The sequence below is a fragment of the Oncorhynchus nerka genome, linkage group LG15 (genome assembly GCF_034236695.1).
Source record: "Oncorhynchus nerka isolate Pitt River linkage group LG15, Oner_Uvic_2.0, whole genome shotgun sequence".
Lineage (NCBI taxonomy): Eukaryota > Metazoa > Chordata > Actinopteri > Salmoniformes > Salmonidae > Oncorhynchus > Oncorhynchus nerka.
This window is the reverse complement of record NC_088410.1, coordinates 35549550-35562112: the sequence shown is the minus strand read 5'-3', so window position 1 is coordinate 35562112 and position 12563 is coordinate 35549550. Positions and strand designations below refer to the sequence as shown.

General features: G+C 42.4%; 1 protein-coding gene across 5 annotated transcripts in view; it reads left to right on the top strand.

The window, feature by feature from the left end:
• Positions 1–583: 583 nt before the first annotated feature.
• The window catches only part of LOC115142565 (integrin alpha-X-like), a 34665-nt gene continuing 22685 nt past the window's right edge, over positions 584–12563 (top strand). The window contains exons 1-6 of one of the 5 annotated variants that reach the window (XM_029682114.2): positions 584–722; positions 9232–9346; positions 11007–11104; positions 11319–11386; positions 11683–11797; positions 12015–12145. In XM_029682114.2, the coding sequence (XP_029537974.1) occupies positions 647–722; positions 9232–9346; positions 11007–11104; positions 11319–11386; positions 11683–11797; positions 12015–12145 (603 nt within the window). In that variant the 5' untranslated portion in view covers positions 584–646. Of the gene's footprint in view, positions 723–2193; positions 2258–2810; positions 3213–9231; positions 9347–11006; positions 11105–11318; positions 11387–11682; positions 11798–12014; positions 12146–12563 lie in introns of those variants that run through there. The other 4 variants (XM_029682115.2, XM_029682113.2, XM_029682112.2 and 1 more) reach the window with 4 other exon arrangements.

Sequence of the window (12563 nt, the reverse complement as noted above, 5' to 3'; positions counted from 1 at the left end):
TTAATCTGAATATCCACAGTAATCAGATGATTGTGTACATGTAACCATACTCATTATGGAGTATTGTGTGTAGGCCAGTGAAAAAAACAAACTCTATTTAATACATTTTAAATACAGGCTGTTCAATAAAATGTGAAAAAAGTCCAGGGGGGTTAATAATTTCTGAAGGCAATGTACATCCACCATCATCATCTGCTCATTTATCACTCCAGTGTTAATCTGCTAAATTGTAATTATTCGCTCCTATGGCCTATTTACTGCCTACCTCCTCATGCCTTTTGCACACACTGTATATATACTTTCTTTTTTTGTACTGTGTCATTGACTTGTTTATTGTGTTATTGGCTTGTTTATTGTTTACTCCATGTGTAACTCTGCGTTGTTGTCTGTGCCACACTGCTTTGCTTTATCTTGGCCAGGTCGCAGTTGCACATGAGAACTTGTTCTCAACTAGTCTACCTGGTTAAATAAAGGTGAAATAAAAAATTAAAAAATCCCCATTCTCAACCAAATGATAATGAACTACCGCAGATACTTTTGGGGGTGGAGACACCTCTTATAAGAAGAGGCACACAGGAAACAAAGTACAGGAAGACAAGTCACTTTCATTTGCAAAGGTTGAGTGTTGCAATATTTTCCTCACTGCATGCTAGTGAACAAAGTGAAGGAGAAGATGTCCAGGCAGGGACCCCTCTCCCTGCTCACCTGGATGGGAGCCATAGGTAAGTACTGACTAACAGGATTTCACTCAGCTTAATATTATCATCAGCTCAACTAGTAAAAACAAGTCAATTACTTTCATTACTATATATTTATTATTACAGTAAAAAAAAATGTGAGCTTTTCCTCAGTGTGAAATATGTTGAACCTTTCACACCATTGTAATCAATAAGTATAGTTGAAGTAGTGGAGGATATGTTTTCAAGATGGATACTTAACTTGCACAGGGATCATTTATGTGAAAGGAAGGTGCCTAATGTAGTCATTTGCATGGGCTAATGGGGCTCCCAATAAAATATAACGCTCTAAATTTAATACACAGAACTTGTCATATCTTTATTTGTGCTTTTACGTCAATAACGGTAACCCACTTCCACCAAAAAGCTTTTTTTGGTTTTGAGGCAATAGTTGGTTGGAACAATAGTTGGTTGGAACCACTTCATTTTTTAAACCGAGATAACACTTTATAATGCATTCATGTTTTTGAGAGAGTCAATGATAAGCATTTACTATTGGCCATTTATCACACATTTTTCATGGTGAAAAAGTCATAAAGAAGTTACTTACAATGTTACAGCTACATTCACTTTTGATGGCAGTTCTGGCTGAACAACAGTAGCCTATAACCTATGTTCAGTCAAGAATGTTGAAATTAGGATTCCTCAAAATACGTTTGTGCACCTTCTCAGCCATGTGCACATATTACAGACTGAACCTTGTTTACACCAACGCCTGCACCAGACTATGATCAGCTGCGGGTCATTTTTTTTCTTCAAAGGAGGGCACTGTTTTTGATGCTATATTTCTAGTTAGCATATATATAATATATGCAACAAATCATCCACCAACATGGTTCTGTGGCAATGTACCACATAACCAATAAGCAAAGCATTAACAATGGTTTCAACACACACTGGACCAGCGCCATTTATTTGGGCTGGATTAAACAATGATGGGGCCCAGGGCAAGAACGTCTTTAACCAACTGTTAGCCTAAATGTAATTCAGAACACATCGGCGCCACCGATATTGTATCTTGTAACGATTTGGGAGAAACCCGGGTAAAATGGAGACACGTTAATGCTCACCTGTGTCATCCAGATGATGTGCCAGCCCAGCGATTAGCTGTTTTGTGCGTCTCCGCGGTGGGAGTGACAATATCAGTCCCATGGCCAGAGACCAAGCGCTCAGCCAAGTTGATAACAGTCTTATCACAATGCACAACAACAGAAATGCATGAATTTACTTTAGGAAACGTTCAGAATGAACATAGAGAGAATAAGCAAACTCACAAACATACCCGTCAAAAGGACCCAGCATTTAATGCCACCAGTGCATTTCAAACACACGAGCAAATCACACTTCTCCTTTCCTAAACATGTTGGCTAATAAAAACCTAGGCATTGTTGAAAACCATAACCGCTGTCAACACCAACAAGCTGCTTTTTACTTTCAATCTGTTACTCTGTGGCGAAGTACACACATCGCGTGGCCCAAACACCACAAAGCAAGCTAAACAAAACTATGGCCAAACTGAGGTAAGGAAGAATTCAAAAGCGGTGGCTTGAGACATTCGTTATTTGCTTTGTTCACATAAAGTGTGGAGATATCCAACCCTTGTCACATGATTAAGCTGTAAACTCTCAAAGTAACACTTAGCTTGTTTCCAATCTACTATGCTTAATGAGCACAGACAAAGCAACTGAGCTGGACAACCTTCCTGCAAGATTCATAAAGCATAGTGCTTGTGTCACTGCTAAAATGATAACGCATATTGTAAACCTTTATATTAGTAGTGGTACATTTTCCAATGATCTCGAAACAGCCCGTGTGTTCCGCTCCACAAGAAGAGCAGTAAAACAAATGTAGGAAACTACAGGCCTGTGTCGATTCACAGCACGTTATCCAAAGTTGTTGAGAGATTCGTTTTTAATCAACTTTAGGAATACTGTTATGGGTGTAAGATGGCACAGTGATGCCATCTGTTGGTAAATGTTCATTACTGCAACTCTTGTGTTTTACCGGGGTGCTTGAGATACCCGGATGTGTTGTGATGTCCTGAACAAGACTGGTTACTCACATCAAAGCCTCTGTCTCGTCATTTAACATTCAAACATGGTGTCAGAAGTGGGATAACTAACCATGCTTTCCGCAAATTAGAGTCACCTACTCTGGTTTACAAACAAATGCTTATTTGTGTAAAATTTCGCCCGGAATTGGCCTTAGCTTAGAGTGAGTTTGGTAGTTCGCTTCAGTGTTGTTAGCACCGGTTAGACATGGCAGCGAACATTCCCCCTCCCGCCGTTATGAAGCTCAGCGGGGATTGGAGCACGAACTGGGATACGTTTAGAGGTGAATGGGAGGACTATGCGCTAGCAACGGGACTTCTGGAAAAGGAAGATGAGGTAGTGGCTGCCACTTTGAGGACTACAATAGGAACTGAATGCCGACACGTATACAAACACAACCTGCACCTAACAGCAGCTCAGCAAGGTAACGCTATAGCTATTCTTGATGCTCTTGAACATTACTTTAAGCCAGCAAAGAACGTCATCTACGAGCGTTATGTTTTCGGTCGTTGCAAACAGGAGGACGGGGAGTCCATTGACAGCTTTGTCACTAGGTTAAGGGAAAAGGCAGCTACGTGTGACTATGGTGCTTTAAGAGATGAACTGATCAGAGATACGATTGTGCTTGGCATAACTGATGAGGGCACCCGCAGACGTTTGCTGAGAGAACGTGACCTGACGCTGGCCTTGGCAGTGGAGACATGCCGTGCAGCAGAGCTTACTGATATATGACAAGGTCCATGGAGCTAGAAAGGCAACATATGGACAATGTCAATGCTACATTCAGGCAGCCAGTAAAGAAATTCCCCTTTGCCACAGCTAATGCTAATACTACAGCCAACTCTGCAGTAGACAACCCCAATACATGCCGATATTGTGGCATTTCTCATGGACTAGGAAAAGAACACTGCCCAGCCTATGGAAAAATATGCAAATCCTGTGGTACAGCTAATCACTTCGCAAGGGTCTGCATGAAAAGCAAGAGAAAGGAGGGTAAAGTGCACTCCATGGAAACAAACACAGATGAAGGGAACGACAGCACAGAGGATGTATATGCTAGCGAGTGCATAGGGGCAGTGAGGGCAAAAGGACAAAAGTGGTTTGTCACTCTGCTACATAATAATAAACCACAGCAATGCCAGCTAGATTCAGGGGCCACATGCAACGTTATGAGCCTTAAAGACAAAAGGAGGCTCGCGCCCAGAGACAAACTCACACAGAGTAGCACCAAGCTGAAACTGTATTCAGGCCAGTTCATGACCTCTTTAGGCCTGTTTGTGACAGAGTGTGTTTTACGTGGCCAGAAATACACCCTTGAGTTTGAAATAGTTGAGGCTAGTCAACAGCCATTATTGTCAGGTTCTACATGCCCCGGTGAAGTCCACCTTGAGTTGGACGCAGCAATCCAGCCTGTCCAGTGTGCACCCCGCAATGTACCAGTAGCCATGAAAGCAGCTACGAAGGCTCAGCTTGACAAATATGAAGCAGATGGCCACATCATATCCGTCACCGAGCCTACAGACTGGATATGGTTATCGTCAAGAAACCAGACACACTACGGATATGCATTGATCCTAAATACCTCAACCGGGCTCTGCGACGTTCACATTACATTATGCCCACGTTGGAGGATGCTCTTTACAAGCTCCCAAAGGCCAGAGTCTTCACGCTTGTGGATGCCAGAGATGCCTTCCTGCAGTGCAAGCTCGACGAGCCCAGCAGCTACATGACCACCTTTTGGACACCCTGGGGCAGGAAGAGGTGGTTGAAGCTTCCGTTTGGTGTCTCCGTGGCTCCAGAGGTGTATCAGCGGAAACAGCATGAGCTGTTGATGGGACTCAGTGGCGTGGAACCCATAGAAGATGACATCCTCGTAGTGGGCTGTGGGGACAGTGATGAGGAGGCAGAATGTGACCATGACGCCAAGCTGCTGGCCCTGATGGTCAGATGCAGACAGGTCAAGCTAAGGCTAAGCATAAAAAAGCTTCAGTTTAAAGTGCCAGAGGTCTGCTTTCATGGGCACATCTTGTCCTCCACCGGATTGAAGGCGGATCCTGAAAAAGTGAAGGCTGTCTTGGAAATGCCCCACCCATCTGACGTGAAGGGAGTGCAGTGCTTCGTCGTATTCGTCACCTACCTGGCCAAATTCCTACCGCGGCTCTCTGAAGTGTGTGAGCCACTGAGGAGGCTCATGGACAAGGGCACCATCTGGCATTGGCTCCCAAAACATGACGCAGCGGTGAGGGAAATAAAACAACTGGTCACCCAGACACCTGTACTGCCATACTACAATGTGTCAAAACCTGTCACGATTCAGAGTGACTCAAGCCAGTATGGACTTGGCTGTTGCCTCATGTAGGAGGGCCAGCCTGTGGCATTCGCCTCTAGGGCACTCACCCCAACAGAGCAGAACTATGCCCAAATAGAGAAGGAGTGCCTCAGCATTGTGTTTGCATGCCAACGCTTCCACCACTACCTGTACAGGCGCGACAATATTACCGCAGAGACAGATCACAAGCCCCTTATTGCTATATTCAGCAAGCCTCTCCTGAATGCCCCAAAACAACTGCAGAGCATGCTACTGGCCCTACAAAACTACAACCTCAAGGTGGTGTATAAGCCAGGGCCAGAGATTTATGTGAGTGACACGCTCAGCAGGGCTACTGCATCAGGCACTCACACACACTCCATGCATGAACAACACGCAGTGTGCAGCTTACAAACAGAGCAAGTGGATGTTGAACACATCAACCAAGCTGACTACCTCAATGTTACGGACCAGCGCCTTATACAAATCAGACAGCACACAGACGGGGAAGGGCAACTCCAGGCATTGAGGTCTGTGATTCTGATGGGCTGGCCCGACTGCAGGGAAGAAACTGCTTTAGCCGTCAGAGAATATTGGCCAGTCAAAGAGGAGCTCAGTGTTCAAAACGTAGTAATATTCAAGAGTCAGAGAGTCGTTATTCCCCGGTCTCTGCGCCCTGAGATGTTGGCACGTGTGCACTCAAGTCACATAGGAGGTGAGGCCTGTTACAGACAAGCACGTGACACACTGTATTGGCCAGGAATGCAGAGTGAAATCAAAGACTATGTCAGTAAATGCACAATCTGCAATGAATATGCCATTGAGCAACAGAGAGAGACGATGATGTCCCACGAGCTACCGATGTGCCCCTGGCAGATAGTAAGTCTAGATCTCTTCCAGCACAGTGGCAAAGACTTTCTGCTGGTAGTCGATCATTACTCAGACTTTTGGGAGATTGACCTCCTCCCCGACCTCTCAGCAGAGACAACGATCAAACGCTGCAAGGCTCAGTTTGCCCGCTATGGCCAGCCAGATTTCAGACAATGGACCTCAATTCTCCGGAGTTGAGTTCCGAAAATTTGCTGCAGGATGGGAATTCGAGCACGTCACTTCATCACCACGACACCCAAAAGCTAATGGGAAGGCGGAGTCTGCAGTAAAGATCGCAGGGAACCTCTGCAAAAAGGCTCTGCGAGAGGGCAAAGATGCCTGGAAAGCAATCCTTCAGTGGCGCAATACCCCGACAGAAGGCATGGATAGCAGTCCGGCACAGCGCCTCATGGAACGGCGCTTAAAAGCAGCTCTGCCAGTAGCCAGCACTCTCCTGGAGCCATGTGTGGTGACAGACGTGCCGGTGAAGCTACGTCACAGAAGACAGGTCTCCAAGTTCATCTACGACAAATCAGCAAAAGACTTACCTGAGCTCAGGGTGGGTGAAACGGTGCGAATGAAGCCACTAACAGGGGACCGGACAGGCCTCTGGAGACTCGGATCCTGTGTACAGAAAGTGGCACCACGCTCCTACTTGGTCGAAGTGAATGGATCACTGTACCGTCGTAACAGGGTTGACCTTCGGATTGCTGAGCCAGCACCTACTCAGAACCCTGATGGCCAAAGGGGTCGCATGACAAAAGACAGAACCCCAGCAAGTCACATGGGGCCTGAGGCACTGGGCGAAGAGCCAGGGGATCACAGGTCGGCCGCTCCCTCGCCCATCAATTCTCCCCTTAGACATTCAGGTGACACCGTGGACCATGATATTCTGATGAAACTGAAATTCATGGGTCTAAATGATGTAGCAGTGAATTCATTTAGGTCTTATCTGACCAACAGAACACAAGTATGCAATGTTGGTGATGTTCTGTCAAAGGCCAAAGAAATATCCTGTACCGCAGAGATCAATTTTAGGGCCTCTCTTATTTCTTACATACGTTAATGATATGCCAGATACTGTAAAGTGGAAACTCATGCTTTTACGCTGATTGATGACAGCAATAGTTGTATCAAGGAAGGATACAGTTTACATAGAGGAGACCCTGAGTAAGGAATTGCATTTCGTTAGAGATTGGTTGACTGACAACAAATTGTTGCTACATTTGGGAAAAACTTTATCGATTTTGTTTGGAACAAAACGTAGACAGCTTAGGGCTGACGAGATAAAGGTCAAGAAGATTGAATCTTAAACTAGATCAATCCCTTTCCGGAGACCTGATTTCTGCAAAAATATTTCTAAAATGGTGAACAAATTGACATTTTTATATCGTAACACCAGATATTTTAGGATCAAAGTTAAGAAGCTGCTTGTCCCAATCTTGATTCAGTGTCATTTTAATTGTGCCTGCTCTGCTTGGTATAGTGGGCTATCAATAAAAACAAAAAAGAGAATGCAGGTCATGCAAAATAATGTTATCAGGTATATGCTGAATGTCCACCCTAGGACCCACATAGGGGTACAGGAGTTCCAGGAGGTGGGCTTGTTGCCTTTGGAGTCCAGAGTGGACCAATTTAAAATTAATCATATGTTTGACATCTTAAATGATTGCACCAGGTTATATGAAAAAAAAACATTGATATGGTCTTTAACAGCACAGTTATAATAACAGAGCTAGTGTTATGTCTTGTAAAATCCCAAGAGTAAACAGTACTGCGAGGAACACTTTTTTATACAGGCATTTGTCTATGGAATAGCCTCCCCTTGGAGATCAAGCAAAAAAAAAGTAGAAATAGCTTTAAAAAGCAGGAAAAGGTTTTCATTTGGACGAGGTTGTCTAAGTAAGAGAAACCCCTCCACTGCCCCTTGTGCCCCCTACTGCTGGTCAGGTGTATTTATTTCAATGATAGTTATGATGTGCAATGCAATGTTTTAATGTAGAAATGAATATGGTATGATTCTTAAGGCTAAGGAAAACTGCAGTTAATAGTGACAGTTTTTAGGATGTCAATATAAATGAATGTATATATTGTTGTTTGTAATTTTATCTGGCCTTTTATTCATTATATGTGTTATTGTTTTTACCATTGATGATCACTTTGGAAACGAGCGTTTTAATACTTTCAAGTGATATCCTCTGGGTTCACATTGTACATTTTGTTGTACATGTCTGTTACTCAAAATAAATGCAATATGTGATAGTAGGCCTATATTATGAAGGCCTATATGATATTAAAATCTGTCTCTAATGGATATTATTTGCCTCTGTCTTGCACAGGTCAGGTCAGGTGGTATGGCAGCATAGGCCTACGAATTGTAGATTTGTATATTAATTACCCTAATTTCTCATTTACACATCTCTCGATCTTCACTGTTCCTGTCCTGCACAATTCACGCATCTCCACTGGCATCAGCTCCACTGGGCTCTCTCTTTTCCTAATAGCTCTTAGATGAGTTGCCTAGCTCAATGCGAGTCCCAGTAATAGCATTAAAGTTTGGTCACTTATTTTGAGCAATTTTTTTTTTTTAATGATAAATTGATAGTCTATATTTCTGCACTGATACACTGCGAACTTAGGTTACAGGACAGACAGTGATAATTAATTAGTTCACGCAACTCCTGCTGTAGATACTGGTGTGGATTATGTATAAATATATATTCAATTGTTGATAGATAATGCTCAGTGAAAATAAGTCTAACATATTACATGGTAAATTATGCCAATTTCCCATGTTGTATGGAAGATCTGATATCTAAGATGACAGGCCTGATGGAAACTAGATAAGGTGGGATCTTCTTCGACTCAGTAAAATTAATCATGAGAGAAATATTGACATAATAATCATATCGAGTCATGCAATAACATGCTGTGTTGTCCTCCCACTAGGACTCACCGGGAAAGCATGCATTTTATTAGTCTACTGAATAAATAAATTACGATGAACTTCACAGGGTGGTGAAAGTGCAAGATGAGCTTGGTGATCATTTCCAATAAATATCGAGGGTTTTATTCTGGTGACATGCTCATAAAAAAAAAAAATTGCGCATATACTTTTATCCTCAACAAGTCAATTTGATCTCTGGTGTGAAAGAGTGCATATTGTTTTTATGGAGGTTTTAGAGTATTCGCATGAAAATCTGTCACCAATTGGATGGACACCTAGCTAATCATCTGATTGTGCTTCTCTACCCTTCTTCGCCAGCTGTCTCTTCAATGGCTTTCAACATTGATGAAGCAAACCCAAAAATCTACAAGGGGGAGGAAAAGGATTTCTTTGGATACAAAGTCCTGCAATTCATATCTGGCAAGAAGAAAGGGCAAGTGTTACTGTTATCATAGTAGTGAGAAATGCAATGCATTATGTTACAAACTTAATCTGCAAAACAGTATTACACACCTGAGGAAACAAAAATAACCAGAAAAATGCACCTATGTCTGCAAACATGCACTATATACAGTACCAATCACACATTTGGACACATCTACTTATTCAAGGGGTTTTCTTTATTTGTTCAACTATTTTCTACATTGTAGAATTACATTTACATTTAAGTAATTTAGCAGATGCTCTTATCCAGAGCGACTTACAAATTGGTGCATTCACCTTATGTAGAATAATAGTGATGACATTAAAACTATGAAATAACACATAAATCATGTAGTAACCAAAAAAGTATTAAACAAATCAAAGATTTTAGATTTTAGATTCTTCAAAGTAGACACCCTTTGCCTTGATGACAGCTCTGCACACTCTTGGCATTCTCAACCAGCTTCATGGGGAATGCTTTTCCATCAGTCTTAAAGGAGTTCCCACACATGCTGAGCACTTGTTGGCTGCTTTTCCTTCACTCTGCGGTCCAACTCATCCCAAGCCATCTCAATTGGGTTGAGATTGGGTGATTGTGGAGGCCAGGTCATCTGATGCAGCACTCCATCACTCTCCTTCTTGGTCAAATAGCCCTTACACAGCCTGGAGGTGTGTTTTGGGTCATTATCCTGTTGGAAAACAAATGATAGTCCCACTAAGCCCAAATCAGATGGAATGGCGTATCACTGCAGAATGCTGTGGTAGCCATGCTGGTTAAGTGTGCCTTGAATTCTAAATACATCACAAACGGTGTCACCAGCAAAGCACCCCCACACCATCACACCTCCTCCTCCATGCTTCCAGTGGGAACCACACATGCAGAGATCATCCCTTCACCTACTCATCCCTTCACAAAGACACGGTGGTTGGAACTAAACATCTCAAATTTGGACTAATCAGACCGAAGGACAGATTTCCACCTTGAACTCAGTGAAACATTTATTTGGTCTGCAATCTGAGGTGCAGTTAACTCTAATGAACTTATCCTCTGCAGCTTATCCTCTAATGAACTTATCCTCTCCTTTCCTGTGGCGGTTCTCATGAGAGCCAGTTTCATCATAGCGCTTGATGGGTTTTGCGACTGCACTTGAAGAAACTTTCAACATTCTTGTTGAGAGAATACCAAGAGTGTTCAAAGCTGTCATTAAGACAAAGGGCTATTGCAGCAGACGACCACACCAGGTTCCAGTCCTATCAGCTAAAAACAAGAAGAAGCGGCTCCAGTGGGCACATGCTCACCAACACTGGACAATTGAGGAGTGGAAAAACATTGCCCGGTCTGATGAATCACGGTTCCTGTTGCTTCATCCTGATGGTAGAATCAGGATTTGTCGTAAGCAGCATAAGTCCATGGATCCATCCTGCCTGGTATCAACTGTACAGGCTGGTGGAGGTGGTGTACTGGTGTGGGGAATGGTTTCCTGGCACACGTCAGGTCCCATGGTACCAATTGAGTAACAAACGTTTCCGACACCTTGTAGAATCCATGACTCGAAGAATTCAGGCTGTTCTAGAGATAAAGGGTGTACATAATAAACTGAATGTATATATAAGTAGTGACACAGGCTCATCTAAATCAACCAATCTATACTGTTATTTCTCACCCACAGGGTAATGGTCAGTGCTCCATATCAGAAGAACGGATCTGGTGGAATCTGTAGATGTGCTCTAGACAGAACAGACTGTACAGACTGTTACACTCCTCAAGGTAGAGATGGAAGTTGATGTTACACTATACTGTACTTACTGGACTGCAATTTAGAAAGGTGGTTACAAATTATTAGAACATGTAACACCTATTCACGGTAACCATGGCTAATAGATATTTGTCAGAGTATTAAAATATTGCTGAAATGTCAACAAGGTCTTGAAAATGAGAAACACTAGTTGATTCTGCAAGTCTGCCTTTTGCCTTCCAACAGAAACTGACACAATCAAGTACATTGGACTGTCTATGGCTGGACAATCTACTTCTCCTCCAACATTCACTGTAAGATAACCACCATGTTCTTGTTTTCAAATACTCAATGTGAGTATGTGTAATACATGTGTTTGGCTGTGTTGACATTGGCAGCCCAATTGTGATCTTGATTTCACTAATTGTTATTTTGAACAATCAGATCAGCTCTGAAAAATATCTGATGTGATTGGACAGAATACCAATTAGTGTGAAAAATATCAGAATTGGGCTGCCTGTTTAAATCCAACTGTCTTTGGAGACATCTGAGGTCCATCAGACAACCCATTATTTTATCACATTTACAATGATTTATTCTCCTCATTCAGGCCTGCAGCCCTGGTCTGGCACACGAGTGTGATGGGAACTCCTATCTGAACAGTATCTGTTATCAGTTCAACAGCCAGCTCCAGATCACCTCGAACTTCACACCTGCCTTCCAAGGTATAACGGCGAAACTTGAAGACAATTGTTGATAATAATAACATAACCCAAGGGTTTTAGGTATACATTGACTGTTTATTCATGTCATGTTAAATTACATTAGGATTAGGTCACAAAATATTAATTGTGAATGATAAGATTTAGATTCCTGAATATGTAAAGATTGTTGTGAGTGTTATCCATCATATACATTTATGTAATTCACTTTCTCTTACAGAATGTACTAAGAAAATAGTCGACCTCGTTTTCCTCTTTGACGGATCAGGAAGCATGACAACGGAGGAATTTGATAAGAACAAAGGTTTCATAAACAATATCATGACAACCCTAAAAAACTCCTCAATCAAGGTAAACTTCCCTTTAAATGTAATAACTTGAATCATGCTTGTGAGGTTGCTGAACATACATCTGTTTATCTACACTCTTAGAAGAAGCTTCTGGGTTGCCACACCGGCAGAACCTTTCCAGTTCAAACAGGTTCCTTGAGGAACGCCTCTGAAAAGGGTCTTCAAGGAGCCCCTGTGTAAAGTTTCAAACTGGAACCTTTTTGTGATGGGAGGAGTTACATTTTGAACCTTTCTAATAATATATTGTAGAGGTGGCAGCCTATCAGATTGTAGGAGTGGCTTATTGGAGGTGTCGCTTTCGGATGCTTATTTTTGGCCACCCATTAGCGTAAATGTTTGTACACTGCAAAAAAATAAACTTGAATATTTATACATATTTATTCTAATATAATATTAAGAATATTTACATTTATGTTAAC